The following is a 19,660-nucleotide window of genomic DNA, read 5'->3' on the forward strand; positions in this document are numbered from 1 at the left end:
AAAGCCTTTATTTCACAGATATGAGGAAATCACTGCTTTTACAATGACATGGCCAGTGAGCTTCACAGCAATGATGGCGACTTTTCAAAAAATGTTACCGAGTGTTAATTAAAACAAAGACAGAGAAAGGAGACATTATAAATGCAATTAGATGGGATTAAACAAATTATAATTTTGTTTTAGGGCAGCATTTCTTGTTAAGACTTACTTATGTAATAAAACCTTTATCCGAAGGGCACAGCTTGTTAAAGACTGAACTGAAGGAAATGCCTCTGGTGTGGTGCTCACAAAATATACACAAGTAGTTAGTAAATACAGTCTGGGCAATCTGAGATGTGAAATGTGCATGTTCAGTCAGCAATATAACGGAACAACACGTGCCTGATAGCAGGGAGAAAGACTGTCCTGATCTATCATCAGCAGCTTTACAGACATCAGTGTTAATATGAGAAACAACAAAAACAGCAGACGAGTTTGAGGTGCTTCCAGTTGGTTCTTCTTCACATTTCTTTGGCGCTCAGAGGACTGATGGGTTAATGTCTACACATTAAGAATGAAACAGTTATGATCTGCTGATGATGCACTCTGCTGCATGGCTTTATGTCTTAACTATGTTTCGTACCATCAAAGGGTGAGAGGACCTGTTTTTTTTTCTCTCAGAAGAGTCCATTGACCTGTTCGGTCTCGGGGTCCAGGTCGATGTCATAGAAACAAGGCCGAGTGGGGAGGCCAGGGATGGTGGGCATCTAGGATCAACCAAAAGAGAAAGAATGGAGCTTTAGTTTTATTGATTTTTTTTTTTTAAACCTGCCCTTCAACAACTTTTAATTGCCAACTCCAAATCTGAAAACAATGTTAGTGTAGCATGCCCCATTTTCTTTTTAGTTATGATGTTCCAAGTATCCAAGGATAACTAGATTGACTGGCTAGAAACGTCAGTGACATAAGTTTGAATACGATTGCAGATCTGAAGTCAGAGTAAGAAACTAGACTAAGAGCTTCTCTGAATGTCCCAGTAATAAACAAAACATTTTTTTGTCGAGCAGTGTGATCAATGATGACCTGGTTAAACGATTGAAGTCAGTTATCAAACAAAGGTGTTTATATTGTTCGCAGTTCACATTTTTTGTTGTGTTTTTTTATTAATCATATTGTTACTTCCTAATAAAAGCCTCTGGGTGAGAATATTTGGTGGAAAAAACAAGGGATGGACCAATCTGATATACGGTATCGGTATCAGTCCGATCCGGATTTAAGATTACTGGATCGGATATCGGGGGGAAATAGAAAATGTAACCCGATCCATTAATTATCACAAAAGCACCTTGCAAAACTTGCTACATGGCGCAACCCAGGTAGTGACCTTAACAAGTCGAAGCAGTATGCGTCACGTGATAGAGCGGCTGTTGCGTGCGAGACCTGTCGGCGGTCTGGAGTTACTTTACACTGAAAGCATCAGGAGCCTCGCTGCATGCTGCCAAACCAGCATTTCATCTCCGAGCAAGCTATCCCAGAGAAGTGAATTAAGTGTGTAAGTTCATCTCTGAATGTTTGTAAAGCATCCCTACATTAAGGTTAACAACCGGTATACGGAGCTCGGACGTCTATGCGCTTTCAATCTGACTGTACAATGGATAGACTCAAGTTTAACTTTGGAAAAAGAAAACTGTGTTGCACGCTAAACAGATCCGTGGTTCAAAAGAAATGAACTAAAAAAAAAACACAAAAAAACCACCTTTTTTTATACTTGTGTTAAGTGTTTTATATAAATTACACAGAATTCAGTCTCAGCTTAAATGTGATAAAAACAGCTTACACTGACATCCATCTTGACAAAAGATGAGTGTCATGAAGCCGTGTTTGCATTTATTTGCACTGCTTTCCACTCTGGATGTCTATTTATATAAAGCTTTAAGTATAAAAGGGTCCATTTTACAACTTTTTTAGTTATTGAATATAAACATTATTTTGTGCTGATATTGCACTTCTTTTTTTCAGAACCAAAGGGTTTTTGAAATCTGCATAAAATTGCATTTTCTTATTACTTTTTGAGAAGGGTTTCCTACTTCACAGTAGCTTCATAGGAAAAAAAAACTGTGAGAAACTATCTGTATAAATGAACTGTATGCAGCAGGAATACAGGTTGCACCGGTTTACTATAACACTGAATGCACGCATGTTGCAAACACACACAAACATTTTCTACTTGAAATGCAAGGGATGGTAGATCCCGCTTTTCAAAATAGGTATCTGAGTATCTCGGTTCAATCTGCTGAATTATGTCAAATTAATCCCAGTGGAGCTTTCAATGCTTTTTCTTCTTACCATTTCCACAAGGAGGCTAACAGCGTTTTTGTTAGTTATTATTATTTTGTTAATTATTCCATGATGCAGCTAATAATAAAACATGTGGGTGTAGAAAAGGCTTCATCTAGATCCGGTTAGAGATGGGATGAAACTACAGAAGGAAGTCTTGATGCATGCTCAATCGTCCGGGTAAGTAAATCCCAAAAAGTTGATTCTGTTCATCTGGATGTGGCATTTATAGTGGGAGAGAAAATTACGTCACTCATCCAAGTGACTTCTTCAGTCTGACCTGACTGCAGGTTTCCCCAACTTTATAAACCATGCATTTGCATAATGACTGTAACTAGCACCACTGACGAACAGTGGGTTGTGAGGTCATTTCCACTGGAGTAAATTTGGTTATCCCAGCTGGACATTTGTCAAAGCTAGGTAGGCACCTAAAGAAAGCTCCAGCAGATCTAGAAGAGAAGGACAACTGTTGCCTAAGTAAAAACCCTACGTGTCAGGAGTATCAGAACAGTTGAGATGCATTTTCTCTAAACACAGTGCCTCTGCGGCTTTTAGACGCCAAAACACGCTGCACCAAAAATGAATCCACCCCAAGGATCAGGTACCCCGGCACAAACAGAGTAATGTAGTGTACACTGTGCCAGGAGGATTGCCAGGATTTATACATCAGGGAAACCAAACAACCTCTGGCTAAGAGGATGGCACAACACAGAAGAGCTAACTCGTCAGACCAGGACTCTGCAGTCTATTTAGACCTGCAGGCCAGTGGACACTCTTTCAATGATGAGGATGTAACATCCTGGACAGGGAGCAACTGAAAACGTCCAGATGAACAGAATCAACTTTTTGGGGTGCAGAAAGAAGGGAAATGAATTAGAGCTTACTGTGCCAACCAACGGGAACAGAAAGCCAGCGCCCACACTGGCTCTGATGTCTCTGATTGGCAGGATGAATCCTTTGGGCACACCTTTCTTTTCTGCTTCATGTGACAGTGACAGGTGGGTCTTTGCCATGCAAACTGGAAGATTCGCGAATCCCTGAAGAAGAGGCAAAAAAGAAGGATCTTTACAAAGGTTTATTCTCTCTGCTCTGTTTAATTGTATTGATCTCAACTGACAGCAGACGCCAACAAACAGGCCTGACAGGACAGGAAACAACAGCTGAGGGATGTTCACCTGCTTGGTGTAGAGCGCCACCTTGTGTTGGGCCTCAGGCAGAAGCTCAATATCATCTGCTCCATAGATCTTCTGAGCAATTATTCGAATCTTATCAGCAATAGGAAGCTAAAGTGGAATCAAAGATAGATATTTTAAGTCATAAATAAGCAGATCATGTGTTGGTTTAAAAGAGTGACTGGTGAAAATTAAGTACGGAGCCCTTACGTCCAAATCATACAGGAACTTGAAGTTGCTGGGGGCGCTAGAGGCCTTCTGGACGGCCTCGCCAAGTGCCACAGCACCAGCGCCACCCTCGGCCCAGTGAGAGCATCGCACAGCATCAAATGCTCCTGCAGATTTAGCCAAGGTGCACACCAAGTCCAGCTCAGCCTCCGTGTCTGTCCTGCACAACAAATGAATGAACAAAAAAAAAAAAACATGCTTTTCACATATGTGCACATTCTTATATATGTTATTCTATTATTCTTTTTTTAAATTACCATCCATCACTTACTTGAAAGCATTCACTGCTACCACCACAGGCACACCAAAGTGCTTTGCATTTTCGATCTGCTTCCTCATGTTGTTGCAACCCTTCTCCAGCAGATTAAAGTTCTACATAGAGGTACACAAACACATTCAGTAAAAGGTTATGCAAAGCTTTAAAGGTTGAAAAGCTTGCATCAAATGTGATTAACAAAGTAGGCAGACGTGGCTCAAGCATTCTGCACAAACTAATAAATAAACAATGTTATCAAAAGCACCTTAGAAGAATATTATCACTGTTTTGGCACATTCTTTTCCATTACCTCTTCCACATATTCCTTAGGCAGTGGCATCCCAGCAGTGACCTAAACAAAAGAGACAAGAGAAATGTGAAATGTTTTAGTTAATTCAATAAATCCTCAAATTGTAATCAGCAGTGACTATTGTAATCCTCCATGTGTTTTATTCTTAATGATTACTAAGATGCTTAATTTAAAGATTAAACATAATTTTGTGGACAATTGTGCTGAAATTGTCTTCCGGAAATGGAAAATTGTGAACATTTAAAATTGTAGACAAGTGAAAATGCTCTGGTGGGGCTTTTTTTCTTTTAAAATAAATTTGTTTAAAGTGGGTTTAAAGGCTTGATCTCATCATACACACATTGTTACAGTAGTGGATTCTCATATTGAACGTTCCCCATTTTGTGCACAAGTAATCGTCTATTAGCCAACAGCTCCCAATTCGCACTGTGCTAAATGCCCCATTTCAACTCTTGGCTCTATAAGATCTCAAAGAGAGGGGCTCTCTCTCTCTCTCACTTGGTATTCTCGGGCATAACTCTGGCAATGAACACCCACCCATGTTCTGCTAAAATCTTCTATTTACGAGGAGCAGCCAAACGCAATAAAGGGGGAATTGAGCTAACACAGCTCGTCTCACAGAGTGAATGAACTGAGGAGTGGCACCAGGGCCAGGAGGAAACTTACTGTTGGTCCTCCTCCATGCATCTTTAGAGCTCGGATGGTCGCCACCAACACCACAACATGAGGCCTCAGGCCCGAGTAGCGGCACTTGATGTTGAAGAACTTCTCCATGCCGATGTCAGCACCAAAGCCAGCTTCTGTCACTGTTGCACATAAGTGACACAAGCAGGAAAGTATATCAGAACCCAAGCCATCAGGACTACTGACTACTATTATCCACTGACATTACATGGACTCCATGACTTTTACAATTAACATCTACAATATAAGCTAACCCTGTTAAAAAAAAGCTCAAACTGATTCTATTCAGCTTACCTACAAAGCCCTCAGGTCCAACCAGCTTCAAAGCAATTTTATCAGCCAGGATTGATGAGTTTCCGTGGGCAATGTTGGCAAAGGGGCCAGCATGAACAAACACAGGAGTCCCCTGTGGATCCAAATTACTCACATGAATTATTACAAAACTATTAATGCAAGTAAAAAAAAAAAAACTAACAGCAGTTTGATAAACAACAATATCAAACGACCTGAACTACACAGAAATGCTTTTAACGTGGTCATGCTGCATAGGAGCTGCATGGATTAGCATGGGCACCGTGTTTCACCCACCTCCAACGTCTGCATCAGGTTTGGCTTGATGGCATCTTTCATCAGCACAGTCAGAGCGCCACTCACGCCCTACAGAGAAAAATCCATCACTTTCATGAATATCATTATCACAGCACTTACGCTGCATGACGTCATGTCACAGCGGAGGGTTTACGACACTCACCAGATCCTCGGTGGTGATGGGATCTCCCCTCCGACTGGTGGCTACGACCATCTTAGCCAGGCGCTGCCGCATATCCTCCAGGCTGCTGGTGAGGGCGAGCACCGCCATGATTTCGCTGGCCACAGTGATGTCAAACTGGGCCTGGAGGACACAACAGTCCAGTCATGCAAAGCAGCACTAAAACTAAGTTTATTAAACCAACTTTCCCTCAAAGGTTCAACTGCTTTCTGTATATTTCATGATGCTTTATAATACCATGAAAGAAATTTGCCACCTTTAGAGAATAATCAACTTTACCTCTCTTGTGTATCCCTTTTCAGTGGGCGACTGGCCGATAGTGATCTTCCTCAGGAATCGATCATTGGTATCCAGCACTGAAGTGAAACAGAAGGACATCATAAGTATTTGTATAAGACGCACAATACACTCACAGCAGACCTGCTGAGGCGGAGACCTCTGTGCTGTTCATACCTCTCTGCCAGGTAACAGAGCTTGGGTCGATGTCCAGGCGGGCAAAGCGGTTGATCTCCTCCTCAGTGAGAGCAGAGGGCTCCGTCTTCTGTATTCCCAGTTTCTAAACCAAAGAAGAAAACCTCGGTGTCAGAAGTGACCTGTGCACATCTAAATCAAAGCTTACACGTGCTGCAACTTGATCATTTACTTTGAGTCTGTTGATCTGGATCGGGGAGAACGTCCTCTCTCCTCCACTGAGTGGCACCAAACGGTTATACAGAGCCTAGATATTCACAGGCAGAGATGGATTATAGTGGTGACTCATTAGATAAGTTAGAGGAAGTGTACTTTTTATACACCAATGACAGAAATGAGAACCCACCTTATCAGATTGTGTTGCTTCATGGAATATGCGGGCATCGACAGCAGCAGCCACCAAGTTATTGGCAGCTGTGATGGCATGAATGTCACCGGTGAGATGGAGATTAAACTGAAAAATCAAAATAATCAATTAAATATTTTGCTTTCTTTGAACTTTTAGGAAAAAAAGGCACAGTGTCAGAAAAGTGATGCTGTACCTCTTCCATTGGAATAACTTGAGAATATCCACCTCCTGCAGCACCGCCTGCAAACAAAAGGATAAAGAAATAAATAAAACATACATGAATATGTCCCTGTAGTAAACATGGGCAACATCTCCTGAGTTTACACTCTTTCGAAACTCACCTTTAATGCCGAATGTGGGTCCCTGAGAAGGCTGTCGGACACAAGCAAACACATTGAGCTTCATGTGAGCACCCATGGCTTGTGCCAGACCGATGGTTGTGGTGCTCTTACCTTCACCCAGAGGCGTGGGAGTAATGCTGCAAACACAAAATCTTGTCAACATGTTTGCCCAAAGCCCTCAAAGGCAAAATATAGTGTTCTCTTTGACAAATAGCTTCATCTCAGTCACTTTAAGCGTTTTTTTTTTTGTTGTTGTTGTTTTTTTGGTTGGTTGGTTGATTTTTTTTTTTACATTTGCAAAAATATAACAAAAACTTTCATGACCATACGATGGGAGTTTTATGAGTGGATTCTGCAGACCACCATTGCAAATACAAAGGTGTCTTAATTGACATGTGTAGTTAAATTAGGGTCATACTGCCTCACTGCGCCATCTTGTGGCATGAAATGGTATTACATAAACATCAAACCTAGCCTGAGTTGAGTTCAACTTGAGCAGGGGCCCGTTCTTCGTACCTCGCTAAGTAAGTTAGCTGGATTTGATTGTTGACCATTTCGCGTGATCTTGGATCGTTCGGTTCCCCGAAGCTCATCCGGGACTTGCTGTCATAGCAACGGATCCGTAAGCGTAAACCTGCTCGGGAGCAGGCTTACTTTATGTAAACAGGATTAGATCGCAGCCTCTCAGGTATGTCCGCTTCATTTATACGAAAGCAACAGCGATATTTTACCACTGTGTTACCATAAATACATATTATCAGTGTAACTAAAGATAATGCAGCATTTGATCCTTTTATTGATGTCACACAGATACATACAGGTCATTTCCTTAAAAAAGGGAAATGTACTATTAACATTCTATTACATGTATGTGATTATTACAGATGTAATTCATATTTCAGAGTAGTAATAGTAAATTACTTCATGTAATCAAGATGGGAGACCACGGCTATAAAAGCGAAGGTGGATTTGGGAAGCCTGTCGCAGCCATGTCCTGTCCGTTTACGCGAGCAGCCCATTGCAGAAGGTGCAAGATTGATAAGGAGAGTCCTCAGAATTCAGCGTATATTGCGGGACAGACAGGATCCTTTAGCTCAGCGCGACAGTGTGCTCATAGAGAGATATCGATTTTCCCGTGAGGGTATTATTCACTTAACCAACTTGTTGACGAGGGGGTGCAGGACCACCACCTGTCTTTTGTTGCTCTGCCCTTTTCTTGGTTGCTGTTATAAACAAACAGATTATTTCAGGGTCTCTTTCCAAGAGACTAAAAGCAATATAAGTGATAAATATTACCATTCTGTAGCATATTCTTATATTCCACTTTTACTTGTTCCCATGTTCTAGTGGGTCCTGTTGTGGCTCTAATGTGAAAGGGGATATAATGTACTATAATACAATAGATTACCCTGCCGCCTACTGGTGTTGGCCAGAGGGGCCGATGGCGCGATATGGCAGCCTCGCTTCTGTCAGTCTGCCCCAGGGCAGCTGTGGCTACAACTGTAGCTGCCTCCACCAGTGTGTGAATGTGAGAGTGAATGAATAGTGGTGTTGTAAAGCGCTTTGGGTGCCTTGAAAAGCGCTATATAAATCCAATCCATTATTATTATTAAATTACTTACGAGTTTAATTTGTCAGCAACTTCCTGCCAGCCCTCTCTCCTTGCTTTTGCAGCCTTTGCAGTGTTCCCTTGCGTTTTAATTAAACTCTGAAACTCCTGAAATCCCTCACTCAAGAGTTCTTGCTCTGCTGCCGAAAAATACCGAGCGCACTCCTTTGACATTTTCGCCGACCAATCAGAGGGTTGCCGATCAATGTTTCTACTCTCGATGCGTAGCCCCTGTTAAGCCACCCAGTGATCTCACATTACTTCATCCAGCTGTACTAATCGTCAACAACAGGTGTGTTCGGAGAACCGGAATAGCGAGCTCAAAGTTGGCGCGATGATTTGGTCTTGGATGTAGTAAGCGAGGCACGAAGAACGGACCCCAGATCTCTCTTAAAGTGATTTTTAGGACAACAAGCCAAAAAATCTGTTAAGAAAGTGTTTCTCTCTTAACATTCTGCTGATAGCTTTAGTTAACTTGGGGGTTTTTGAACTACAGATGTAAACAGTCTGCCAATTTGAATAACTTCTACTTCCACAAACTGAGAACTTCTGTATCTTGAAATAAGATTTTGTCTACAGTCTGCAGACTTTTATTTAACATACCCAGTGACCACTACATATTTTCCATCTGGCAGGGACTGAAGGCGCTTGATGATAGTCAGCTGGACCTTTGCCTTAGTCTTGCCATAGAGCTCTACTTCATCAGAAAACAATCCCACTTCTCTGGCCAGACTGTCAATGGACTTGGCTGCGCAGGAGCGAGAAATCACTATGTCACTGTGGGATAACAAAAGGGAAAAAGAAAATTAGCTTCTTCAGCAAGACAGCGAGGATTGGGCTTCTGCATCAAGTTAATGAACAGCATGGTTATGATTATGATAAGGAGGCAAACCTTGGCACTGGCTTTCGGAGATTGAGTCTGGTGTAAGAAATGTTCCACTTTCCTGCCTGATGGCTCTCCAGGAAGCGCTTTGCACTCAGCACGGTGTTCTAAACAAGTAAACGTGATAAGAAAACAAAAGAAAGAAAAGTTTGAGAAAAAAAAAAAATCAAACTCTTAATTAAACTTGATCAACTCTCAGGTGTCCGAATGGGCCTTACCGCCATCAGCATGGCCACAGTCATAGGTCCCACTCCACCAGGCACAGGGGTGATGAAGCCGGCCTGTTCTTTGGCTGATTGAAAATGGACGTCGCCCACAACACGCTTTCCGCTGGATTTAGTCTCATCTGAAAAAGAGACTCCAGTTGACCCATGCATCTGCTGATTATCTCAAAAGGAAATACAATGCACCATGACCGCATTAATACCTATAACGTGGTTGATGCCACAGTCAATGACCACTGCTCCTTTCTTGATCCACTCTCCTTTTACCATCTCTGCTTTTCCGATACCAACAACCAGGATGTCTGCTCTACCCACCTAGACAGAAACAGGGAGGGATAAACGATGAATGTTTATAAATGAAGAAACTGGATTTTAAGCAATGATGCTAGAGGAATAAATAAGGGAACACGTGAATTAGTGTTTATACTGCAGGCAGTAGAGATCTGTAGTTCCTATGATGTCATAAACTGTTAAGTTAGAATAATTGGGGCAGTTAACAGACTAAAATATTTAATTAGGCTCCTCATATAACAAGTTGTGAAAAAGTTTCATTTGCCAGCTAAGATCAAATGAGAACGTCAGTATTAAGAATCGGCTGCTTCAAACAGCTGCTCTTTATCTGCCTACTGTGCTGTTGTTTATACCTCTGTGTGTCTCAAAAAAGCCTAATGACACTTGTGTTTCTCTGTGTTACCTCTGCGGCAAGATCGACGGTTTTAGAGTGGCAGGTGGTGACGGTGGCGTGATTCCACAGCAGCAAATCATGCATGGGTGCGCCCACAATCTTACTGCGCCCAATCACGACCGCTCTCTTCCCTGCCACAGAAACGCCTGTAGAGAAGCGTCATAAACAGATTGTTGTTACTTTTGATATATTTACACATTGTAACATCATTGTAACTGACTGCAGTTTTTTCAGGGTTATTAGAGATTTTGTTTACCCGTCTGTTTGATTAACTCCATGCAGCCATTTGGCGTGCAGGGGATGAGGCAGTTGCCCAGATCCCCACGGGACAGCTTCCCCGCATTTATGCTGGTCAGTCTGTAAACACACAAGAATGTACAAATCACTGTAACCTGAAGATACCCATCAATCTGAAAGCTTTTTAAAGGTACAGTGTGTAAAATATCACTGCTATACTACAGTGTATACTATAGCTACGGTGGCCACTGTAGGACAAACAACTGTGGACAAACTTTTCCTCTGCAGCGAGTTGTTAGTTTGCGGTTTCCCTCAGCTCTAAATATGTGCTATTTAATCAAGAAGAGGCTGTAAAACTTTGTGAAAGGAGTTCAATACAAGTCAATAAGGCTCAGTGAGGCGAGCTGTTGGGGTTGCAACACTGCTGTCTGCTGCTGTTAGTGAAACTTTCTCTGAAGACTGAACATTGTTGCATTCAAACTATCATACGATGTGAGAACGTAATCACACCGTTTACCAGAGGGAAAGTGGAATTTTTAAGATAATCAAACCTACCTTAGTTGGCATAATGTTCGTTTGTGCTTAGCTGTTTTTGCTTAGCTGTCTCGTTGTCAACTGTCCGGAGACAGGAGTGTCACATGTGTAATCTGCTGAGAATAAGTATTCCTAACACTATCGGGAATAAATAAGAATTTTATAAACCTCTGCATGTTTTACAGGCCTGACATCTGTTCAGGAGATGAGGCGTGAGGTGAATAAGAAGAGGATGACATTTTATCCAAAGGGTTTGTCTTGCAGCTTTCTGTTTTGTTGGGTGGAGGGGACCCCTTCGCAGATCATATAAAACAGGTATGATACTTCATATCTTGGGTTTGAAGGTACAGACAATAAAAATTTGCCTCCATGGCACATGAACATCTCCGCTTTTCGTGTAGTTCGTGTGTAGCCTATAACCACATACGTAAGACGAGATTAGACAGAACCACATTGACCATCTCAGCCACTGTATTCATGATGGTGGGACAACCAATCTCTTTAATGTATTTTTAAAGGCTTAAATCTAAGTTTATTACAATGCATCTGCTTGTTGGACAAATTTAATTACTGTTTATGAGCACAACAGTTATTTTGTTTCTGTAAACTAAAAAAAGTACTTGCTGTAACTCTGAAATGATCACACTTTTCTGTGTTGCTGTTCTTACCCATCTACGTCCTTCTCTGGGGCCACGGAGTTCGTGACCTTCTCTGTGTCGATTTCATGGACTGAATCTAAAGGCAGCTGAACGATGAGGCCGTGGACAGAAGAGTTCTTGTTCACCTCTGTGATACTGTGAAGAATCTGAAAGCAGGTAGGAAGCCTTAAAACCCTTTATTGCTTTCAGGCTTGTCATGTACTGCATTCCCGCACAGCCCCTGTATTGCTAAATCAAGAAAAGCCTGAAAGCTCAAATTTCACCCATATGTCTCTGTGCTGAAAATCTGTCAATTATTGTGAGTTTTAAGCACTCAAAGACTTTAGTGAACACAACAAAAAAAATTTATGCGATTCTTTCGACAATTTGTTTTTGCTTCAAGAAACCATGTGACCTATGCATGCTTCCTATTGGAACACTAGGAAATAGTATGGCAGGAACAACTACTCCCCCAGGTGTCCATAAATAGTCTAATCCTGGAGTTGCTGTGCAGGTGTGTGCAACCCGACAACTAAATAAACAAGCCTCCAGTAATGATTCTAACTCACCTCCTCCTCTGTTGCGGTCGCGGGAAGTCTCAAATGCATTGCATTTATTCCAATCTGCACACAAAAATGCAGCTTAGGGATAGAGCTGTGGCTCATTGAAACAATATGCAGTGTACACACGCGGTGCAAAAATCCCTTCAGTATCAAAAAATTATTTTCTTTACCTCTGCTGCTGCTTTGAGCTTCATGCTGATGTACAGATTTGAATCATCGCGGTCTCCAACCTGAAAGACACATACTGCTTATCCCCCTGCATATTTCTATGACAGAACAGGAACTATGTCACACAGACAAAGCACCAGCATAAATGTCAGAATCCTCATTGTGCCACTGCACACAGATACCCTGACCCTTACCTGCCAGGTGCTCTCTCTAACGAAAGGCCAAATGAAAGCATGGGTAGAAATGTTTTTAGGGGAAAAAGGCTTTTAGCCTCCAACCACAAAGAATTCCATTATAAACTTACCTGTAAAACCACTAGACCAGGCCTGAAGTTGGGATTCTTAAGTTTCAACTGCTCGACATCCTTCTTCAGACGCTCCCTCACCTGCCTGAGAAAACAAAATACAGCCAATTTAATTTGTGCAATAACACAAAAAAAGAGTTAGCAGTATCATGTGACCCAATCTGTACCGTTTAATTAAAACAGTGACAAATTTATGCACCAGATCACCAGATTATTATTAAATTATTATTAAATTAAATTTATTATTACATTTATTATTAAATGATTATTATTAAATTTATGCACCAGATCAATGCCATCTGATGATCTCATTGTGAGTCATTTTCCAAACTCAAACTATCATTCTGGACAATCACTCAGAAAAGCGTGCTTATCTTCAGTTGTTGTCTTCATTTTATCTTTATTGATTTAATGTTCTGGAGACTAGAAAACAGGGCACTATTTTTTGCGTAGAGAAGAGATAAGCCAGAACAGATAAAGGTTGAATACAATCAGCTGAACCAATCAAAGACAAGCGAGAAAACAGTGATTGCGTTAACTGAACTTTGTGGTCATTGCTTTTGTGTCTAAACCCAAAATCCTGATTGCACACAAAAGTGTTTGGTTTAACATATTGTGGATGCAAATGAAACAAAGAAAAGAACCCAAAGTTCTAAAGAAAGTAGGTAACAGATGTGCATCATGTGAGCTGTAACAGGAGTGGTGATGAAATACATTTTGGCACTGATTTGAGACACAGTTCAACTAAACTTAGTCTCAAGAGAAACTCCTTAACCTTAAGATTTATGTACCCCCCCCCCCCTTTTTTTTTTTCAAGATGCAATAATGTGTGCAGAAAATGTTTTCCAAAAATATAGCACAAATTATATACAATATGCATATAAAACAGGGTAATTAAATGTTACTTAGGTACAGTATTTTGCATATGACCTTGTTTGCTTTTTATTTATCTACCAGCAGAGTGACCCTGGGGATCTTTCCAGTAATTAGAAAAGGCAATCACAACACTGAGTATTGTACCATAACAGATCTTTATCTCAACAGTGACTGGTACAAGTTTTCCTCATTAAACAACCAGGGATCATATTCCTACAAACACAGGTCATTCATACAGTGTGCAGTCAAGCATGTCAGCTTCTGTCGAACTTTGGAGATAATGAATAAAGATGACCCATGGGGAGAGCGGCTCTGTGGCTCTTTGTATTGCATAATATAATCGACTAATAACTACTGTGAGGCGGTCTTAACAAGATACAGGCCGCTATATCTTGTGACAAGCACATGCAGCTAGATGTCTTTTGTGTTACTGTTAGAAAGATTTTGCCTTTTTGCCGTTTTTCCACTCATTCTCATTACTTGGATCTGGTCAAAGTTTTTCGATTTAAAAAAATTATAATAATTTTAAAAAAGGGTTTGCCTGGAATATCTGACTGTATTTTTCTTCTTCAAATTAGGTCAGTGAACCAATAGGACAAAGATCAGAGCACAACGCCACAGCTTCTTACATAACACCCCAGGATTTGCAATGATGCATTCAGAAGTTATGAATGACCAAACCTAACCAGTTAAGAAAGTGAATTACTCAGATTTCCGCTGAATTTAGAGTCAACGCATATGCACGGTAAACAGTCTCTGCGGCCCGATGCGACTGATTTAACAGTAAAACTGTTGATTATACTAAGTTATGAAATCACTTCACGGCGTCAGACTGCTTACTTCATATATATAAGATTGCACTTAAAATCCTCAGAGGATGCACAGCGTTTGAGTAAGATCAGACACCACCAGCTGTTAAGTTACTGTAACTTTGCTAGTTAGCTTCTTTAGCCAGTCACATGTTTCACAACGCTGATTACATTCACATGCTACCTATGCTTTCGTAAAGGTAATGTTTGATACTTACGCTGAAACCTCTTTACCGCTTATGATCTGAGCTGGCATCTTTCCCTGGGATGGTCTCTGCTCTTCTGGTGACGGTAGTAGCTGGTCTGCACGCTCACTAACTTGTAAGTAGAGGAGCGTGGCTCTCAAGTACTTGTGTCAAGCCAGCCTCCAATTCGAGACTTGCAGTCAAGCCAGCCTCCAGTTTGTTTTACGTTCCCTGTGTATTCAAAGTATTACGGGAATGGATGTGGAAACCGGATTTCAAAATAAAAGCCAACTTCGAGTGAATTAACAGATATGTTAAGAACATAATAACATATAATTTAGGCTTTTTTTTTTTTACAAACTCTAATGTTAGATCTATATGACACAGCCTTGTACCCTAATTGTGCCCTGTCACTATCAAGGCCATCTTATTTTGGATTTCAAAGTAAAAGCCCTGTGAATCTTCATTTTTGAACTACTCTTTCAATGACTTAATAATGCTCTTAAAAGCAAAAGTCGTATTTCCAAATACTATTTGAACTTTATATCAACACTTTCCAACCACAGTCTTTTTACAGTGATACCATATCAATATCAAGTCAGTCTGATTTTGCCTTTCATAGTAATGGCCCTTTGAAATTGTCCATAATTGACTTAATCTTCTAACGATTCAAAATGCTCTAAAATGAAAAATTCTTGTTTCCACAGGGTAATTCCACCTTAGATCAACAGTATACAGCCCCACAGTGATACCATATCAATATCAAGTCATTCTGATTATGCCTTCCAAAATAAAAGCCTTTTTAAATTGTCCATAATTGACCTAACTTTCAGTGATTTCAAAATGTTTTAAAATGGAAATTTCCTGTTTCCACAGGGTAATTCCACTCCAGATCAACAGTATACAACCTCACGATGTTACCATATCAATATCAAGACATTCTGATATTGCTTTAAAAAATAAAAGCATTTTCAAACTGCCCATATCTGAGTTGCTCCTGGAACAATTTCAAAATGCTCTAAAATGGCAAATTCCTGTTTCCACAGGGTAATTCCACTTTAGATCAACAGTATACAGCCCCACAGTGATACCATATCAATATCAAGTCATTCTGATTTTGCTCTCAAAAATAAAAGCCTTTTCAAATTGTCCATAATTGACCTAACTTTCAGTGATTTCAAAATGCTCTAAAATGGAAATTTCCTGTTTCCACAGGGTAATTCCACCTTAGATCAACAGTATACAGCCCCACAGTGATACCATATTAATGTCAAGTCATTCTGATTTTGCCTTCCAAAGTAAAAGCCTTTTCAAATTGTCCACAATTGACCTAACTTTCAGTGATTTCAAAATGCTCTAAAATGGAAATTTCCTGTTTCCACAGGGTAATTCCACTTTAGATCAACAGTATACAGCCCCACAGTGATACCATATCAATATCAAGTCGTTCTGATTATGCCTTCCAAAATAAAAGCCCTTTCAAATTGAGCATATACGGCCTACTTTTTTGACGATTTCAAAATGTTCTTAAACAGAATTTTGCTGTTTCCACAGGATAATTTCACTTTAGTTCAACAGTATACAACCTCACGATGTTACCATATCAATATCAAGTCATTCTGATTTTGCTTTCAAAAATAAAAGCATTTTCAAACTGCCCATATCTGACTTGATCCTGGAACAATTTCAAAATGCTCTAAAATGGAAAATTCCTGTTTCCACAGGGTAATTCCACTTTAGATCAACAGTATACAGCCCCACAGTGATACCATATCAATATCAAGTCATTCTGATTTTGCCTTCCAAAGTAAAAGCCTTTTCAAATTGTCCACAATTGACCTAACTTTCAGTGATTTCAAAATGCTCTAAAATGGAAATTTCGTGTTTCCACAGGATAATTCTACTCCAGATCAACAGTATACAGCCCCACAGTGATACCATATTAATATCAAGTCATTCTGATTTTGCCTTCCAAAATAAAAGACTTTTCAAATTGCCGATATACGACCTACTCTTTTAAAGAATTCAGAACGCTCTAAAAATGAAACTTGCTCTTTCCACAGGATGAATCCATGTTAGATCAAAAGTGTACATCCACACCATGGTACTACTTCAATTTCAAGTCATTCTGATTTTGCCTTCCAAAATAATGGCCTGTTGAAAATGCCACTAGGTTGTAATTGATAGTACGTTTATATTTTAAGTCTGTGGAAAGATGTCATGGTTGGTTTGCAAGCTGTTTTGTAATTTCTTTATTTAGAATGACATCTTTCCACAGACTTAAAATATAAACGTACTATCAATTACAACCTAGTGGCAATTTCAGCTTCCTTTTACATCATCTTTATGATTCAATTCTGTCATAATCAATTGAGTCTGATTTTACTTTTCAAAATGAAAACCCAATATGTGTTGAAACAGCAATTTTCATTTTTAAAACATTCTGAAATAATTGAAAGAGTATATCACATATGGACAAATTCGACGGGCCATTAATTTGAAAGGCAAAATCAGACCAACATGAAATTTACATGGTTTTACTGTCGGGTTGGATACTGTTGATCTAAAGTGGAATTATCCTGTGGAAACAGCATCTTTCAATTTAAGAGCATTTTGAAATCGTTAAACGAGTAGGTCGTCTACGGGCAATTTGAAAATACTTTTATTTTGGAAGGCAAAATCAGAGTGACTTGATCTTAACATCGTATCTCTGTGGGGTTGTATACTGTTGATTTAAAGTGAAATTATTCTGTGGAAACAGAAAATTTCCTTTTTAGAGCATTCCGAAATCACTGAAAGTTAGGTAAGTTATTGGCATTTTCAACAGGCCATTATTTTGGAAGGCAAAATCAGAATGACTTGAAATTGAAGTAGTACCATGGTGTGGATGTACACTTTTGATCTAACATGGATTCATCCTGTGGAAAGAGCAAGTTTCATTTTTAGAGCGTTCTGAATTCTTTAAAAGAGTAGGTCGTATATCGGCAATTTGAAAAGTCTTTTATTTTGGAAGGCAACATCAGACTGATTTGATATTGATATGGTATCACTGTGGGGTTGGATACTATTGATCTAAAGTGGAATTATGCTGTGGAAACAGCAATTTTCCATCTTAGAGCATTTTGAATTCGCTCCAAGAGTAAGTCATATATGGGCAAATTGAAAAAGCTTTTCTTTTGAAAAGCAAAATCAGACTGACTTGAAATTGACATGGTAACATCGTGAGGTTGTATACTGTTGATCTAAAGTGGAATTACCCTGTGGAAACTGAAATCTTCCTTTTTAGAGCATTCTGAAATCACTGAAAGTTAGGTCAATTATGGACAATTTAAAAAGGCTTTTATTTTGGAAGGCATAATCAGAATGACTTGATATTGATATGGTATCACTGTGGGGCTGTATACTGTTGATCTAAGGTGGAATTACCCTGTGGAAACAAGAATTTTTCATTTTAGAGCATTTTGAATCGTTAGAAGATTAAGTCAATTATGGACAATTTCAAAGGGCCATTACTATGAAAGGCAAAATCAGACTGACTTGATATTGATATGGTATCACTGTAAAAAGACTGTGGTTGGAAAGTGTTGATATAAAGTTCAAATAGTATTTGGAAATACGACTTTTGCTTTTAAGAGCATTATTAAGTCATTGAAAGAGTAGTTCAAAAATGAAGATTCACAGGGCTTTTACTTTGAAATCCAAAATAAGATGGCCTTGATAGTGACAGGGCACAATTAGGGTACAAGGCTGTGTCATATAGATCTAACATTAGAGTTTGTAAAAAAAAAAAAAAAGCCTAAATTATATGTTATTATGTTCTTAACATATCTGTTAATTCACTCGAAGTTGGCTTTTATTTTGAAATCCGGTTTCCACATCCATTCCCGTAATACTTTGAATACACAGGGAACGTAAAACAAACTGGAGGCTGGCTTGACTGCAAGTCTCGAATTGGAGGCTGGCTTGACACCAGTTCGCAAGTGGTAATAACTACTTCCAAAAAGTTTCTTCAAAGTGAGTCGGGAAACGACGGTAACAGCGCAGACTCCGTCCACAAACCAACCCTACGGTGGAATATCAGCGTATTAACTTTCAGGAATAGAACAACGTAGTTTTTTTTTTTTTTTACTTTATTTATCACATTTTAGACATACAGTCAAGTAAAACAGGGATCACATAAAAGGTGACATTGTGGTAGTACAATGAAGAACAGAAAGAGTGATAAGGACAGTGAGACAAAAGTGAGTACAAAAAATAAAATAAATTAAGGGGAACATAAATAAACAAAAGTTTGCAAGAGCCAAAATCAAGTTAGCAGTTTCAATCGGTTACAGATGTTAACAGTCTTGAGAGCCTTAGTGTTTTTTGATGAGGAGATTGTCCTTATATATTGTGCAAGTTCCATTTTTAATACAAGAAGTTCAGGCTTTCTGCCGAGGACTTTGCTTTTGTGTATATGAAATTTTGCCAAAAATAAAACCAAATTTATAAAGAAGAAAGCATCATTGTCCTTGTCTTTAAAATTATAATAGCCAAAGATAACTAGAACAACGTAGTTCAACTTAGAATATTCGCTCGGCCTACCTAAATGGGCGGTGCTCGTGACAGCCAATCATATATCATCTTAAACGTGCTAGAATATATTGACCAATAGCACTTCTAGCTGTGCTCTAACGCTCACGGTGAAGTCGGGGGCGGGGGCTGTGCAAAACTGGGGTGTAATAACGTGGAGAATCAGGAGAGGGCAGCACTGTATGTACACAGAGCTTAGATTATCATTACAAAGCTAACAGCAACTGTTTATATAGGTCAGACTTGACGTCTACTACAATTTTCGATTCACAGTAAGGTGTCTTCGTTTACTAGAAGGTGCGAGACAAATACCACAACTTATATTTCTGGCTTTGAGGTCCGACGTGAGAAATGAGGAAATACGGAGAGGAATGGAGAGTAGATTCTGTGTTTTGAACGACACTGAGGACCTCAAAACACGAATTTCAAACACTGAGAACAATCAACACTTCGAAAGGTAAGCTTATATATTGTAGG

At 39.6% G+C, this 19,660-nt stretch overlaps 2 protein-coding genes across 4 annotated transcripts in view; one reads left to right on the top strand and one right to left on the bottom strand.

The window, feature by feature from the left end:
• Window positions 1-14,816, bottom strand: mthfd1b (methylenetetrahydrofolate dehydrogenase (NADP+ dependent) 1b). Of its 2 annotated transcripts, XM_086274631.1 has the most exons (28): window positions 14,645-14,816; window positions 12,742-12,826; window positions 12,440-12,499; window positions 12,276-12,329; window positions 11,737-11,873; window positions 10,554-10,654; window positions 10,307-10,443; window positions 9,816-9,927; window positions 9,607-9,734; window positions 9,398-9,495; window positions 9,109-9,282; window positions 6,897-7,033; window positions 6,749-6,795; window positions 6,553-6,660; window positions 6,379-6,453; window positions 6,189-6,291; window positions 6,015-6,091; window positions 5,718-5,858; window positions 5,555-5,623; window positions 5,261-5,372; window positions 4,949-5,088; window positions 4,283-4,324; window positions 3,988-4,088; window positions 3,699-3,876; window positions 3,492-3,599; window positions 3,201-3,353; window positions 623-746; window positions 1-540 (listed from the first exon to the last, which is right to left on the bottom strand). In XM_086274631.1, the coding sequence occupies exons 1-27, from the start codon at window positions 14,680-14,682 to the stop codon at window positions 657-659; spliced, it is 2,805 nt and encodes a 934-aa protein (XP_086130757.1). In that variant the 5' UTR covers window positions 14,683-14,816; the 3' UTR covers window positions 1-540; window positions 623-656. The 2 variants fall into 2 exon arrangements, with proteins under 2 accessions (XP_086130757.1, XP_086130756.1); XM_086274630.1 differs by having other exon boundaries at window positions 1-746.
• dorip1 (dopamine receptor interacting protein 1) overlaps window positions 7,450-19,660 on the top strand; it is a 17,950-nt gene continuing 5,739 nt past the window's right edge. The window contains exons 1-3 of one of the 2 annotated variants that reach the window (XM_086274636.1): window positions 7,450-7,584; window positions 11,254-11,883; window positions 19,521-19,640. In XM_086274636.1, the coding sequence (XP_086130762.1) occupies window positions 19,555-19,640 (86 nt within the window). In that variant the 5' untranslated portion in view covers window positions 7,450-7,584; window positions 11,254-11,883; window positions 19,521-19,554. Of the gene's footprint in view, window positions 7,585-11,253; window positions 11,884-19,313; window positions 19,641-19,660 lie in introns of those variants that run through there. The other variant, XM_086274635.1, reaches the window with a different exon arrangement.

Source organism: Aulonocara sp. 'chitande type north' Nkhata Bay, linkage group LG19, assembly GCF_057382095.1.
Source record: "Aulonocara sp. 'chitande type north' Nkhata Bay isolate Kocher_YH1m ecotype deep benthic linkage group LG19, A_spYH_male_GT1.1, whole genome shotgun sequence".
Classification (NCBI taxonomy): Eukaryota; Metazoa; Chordata; class Actinopteri; order Cichliformes; family Cichlidae; genus Aulonocara; species Aulonocara sp. 'chitande type north' Nkhata Bay.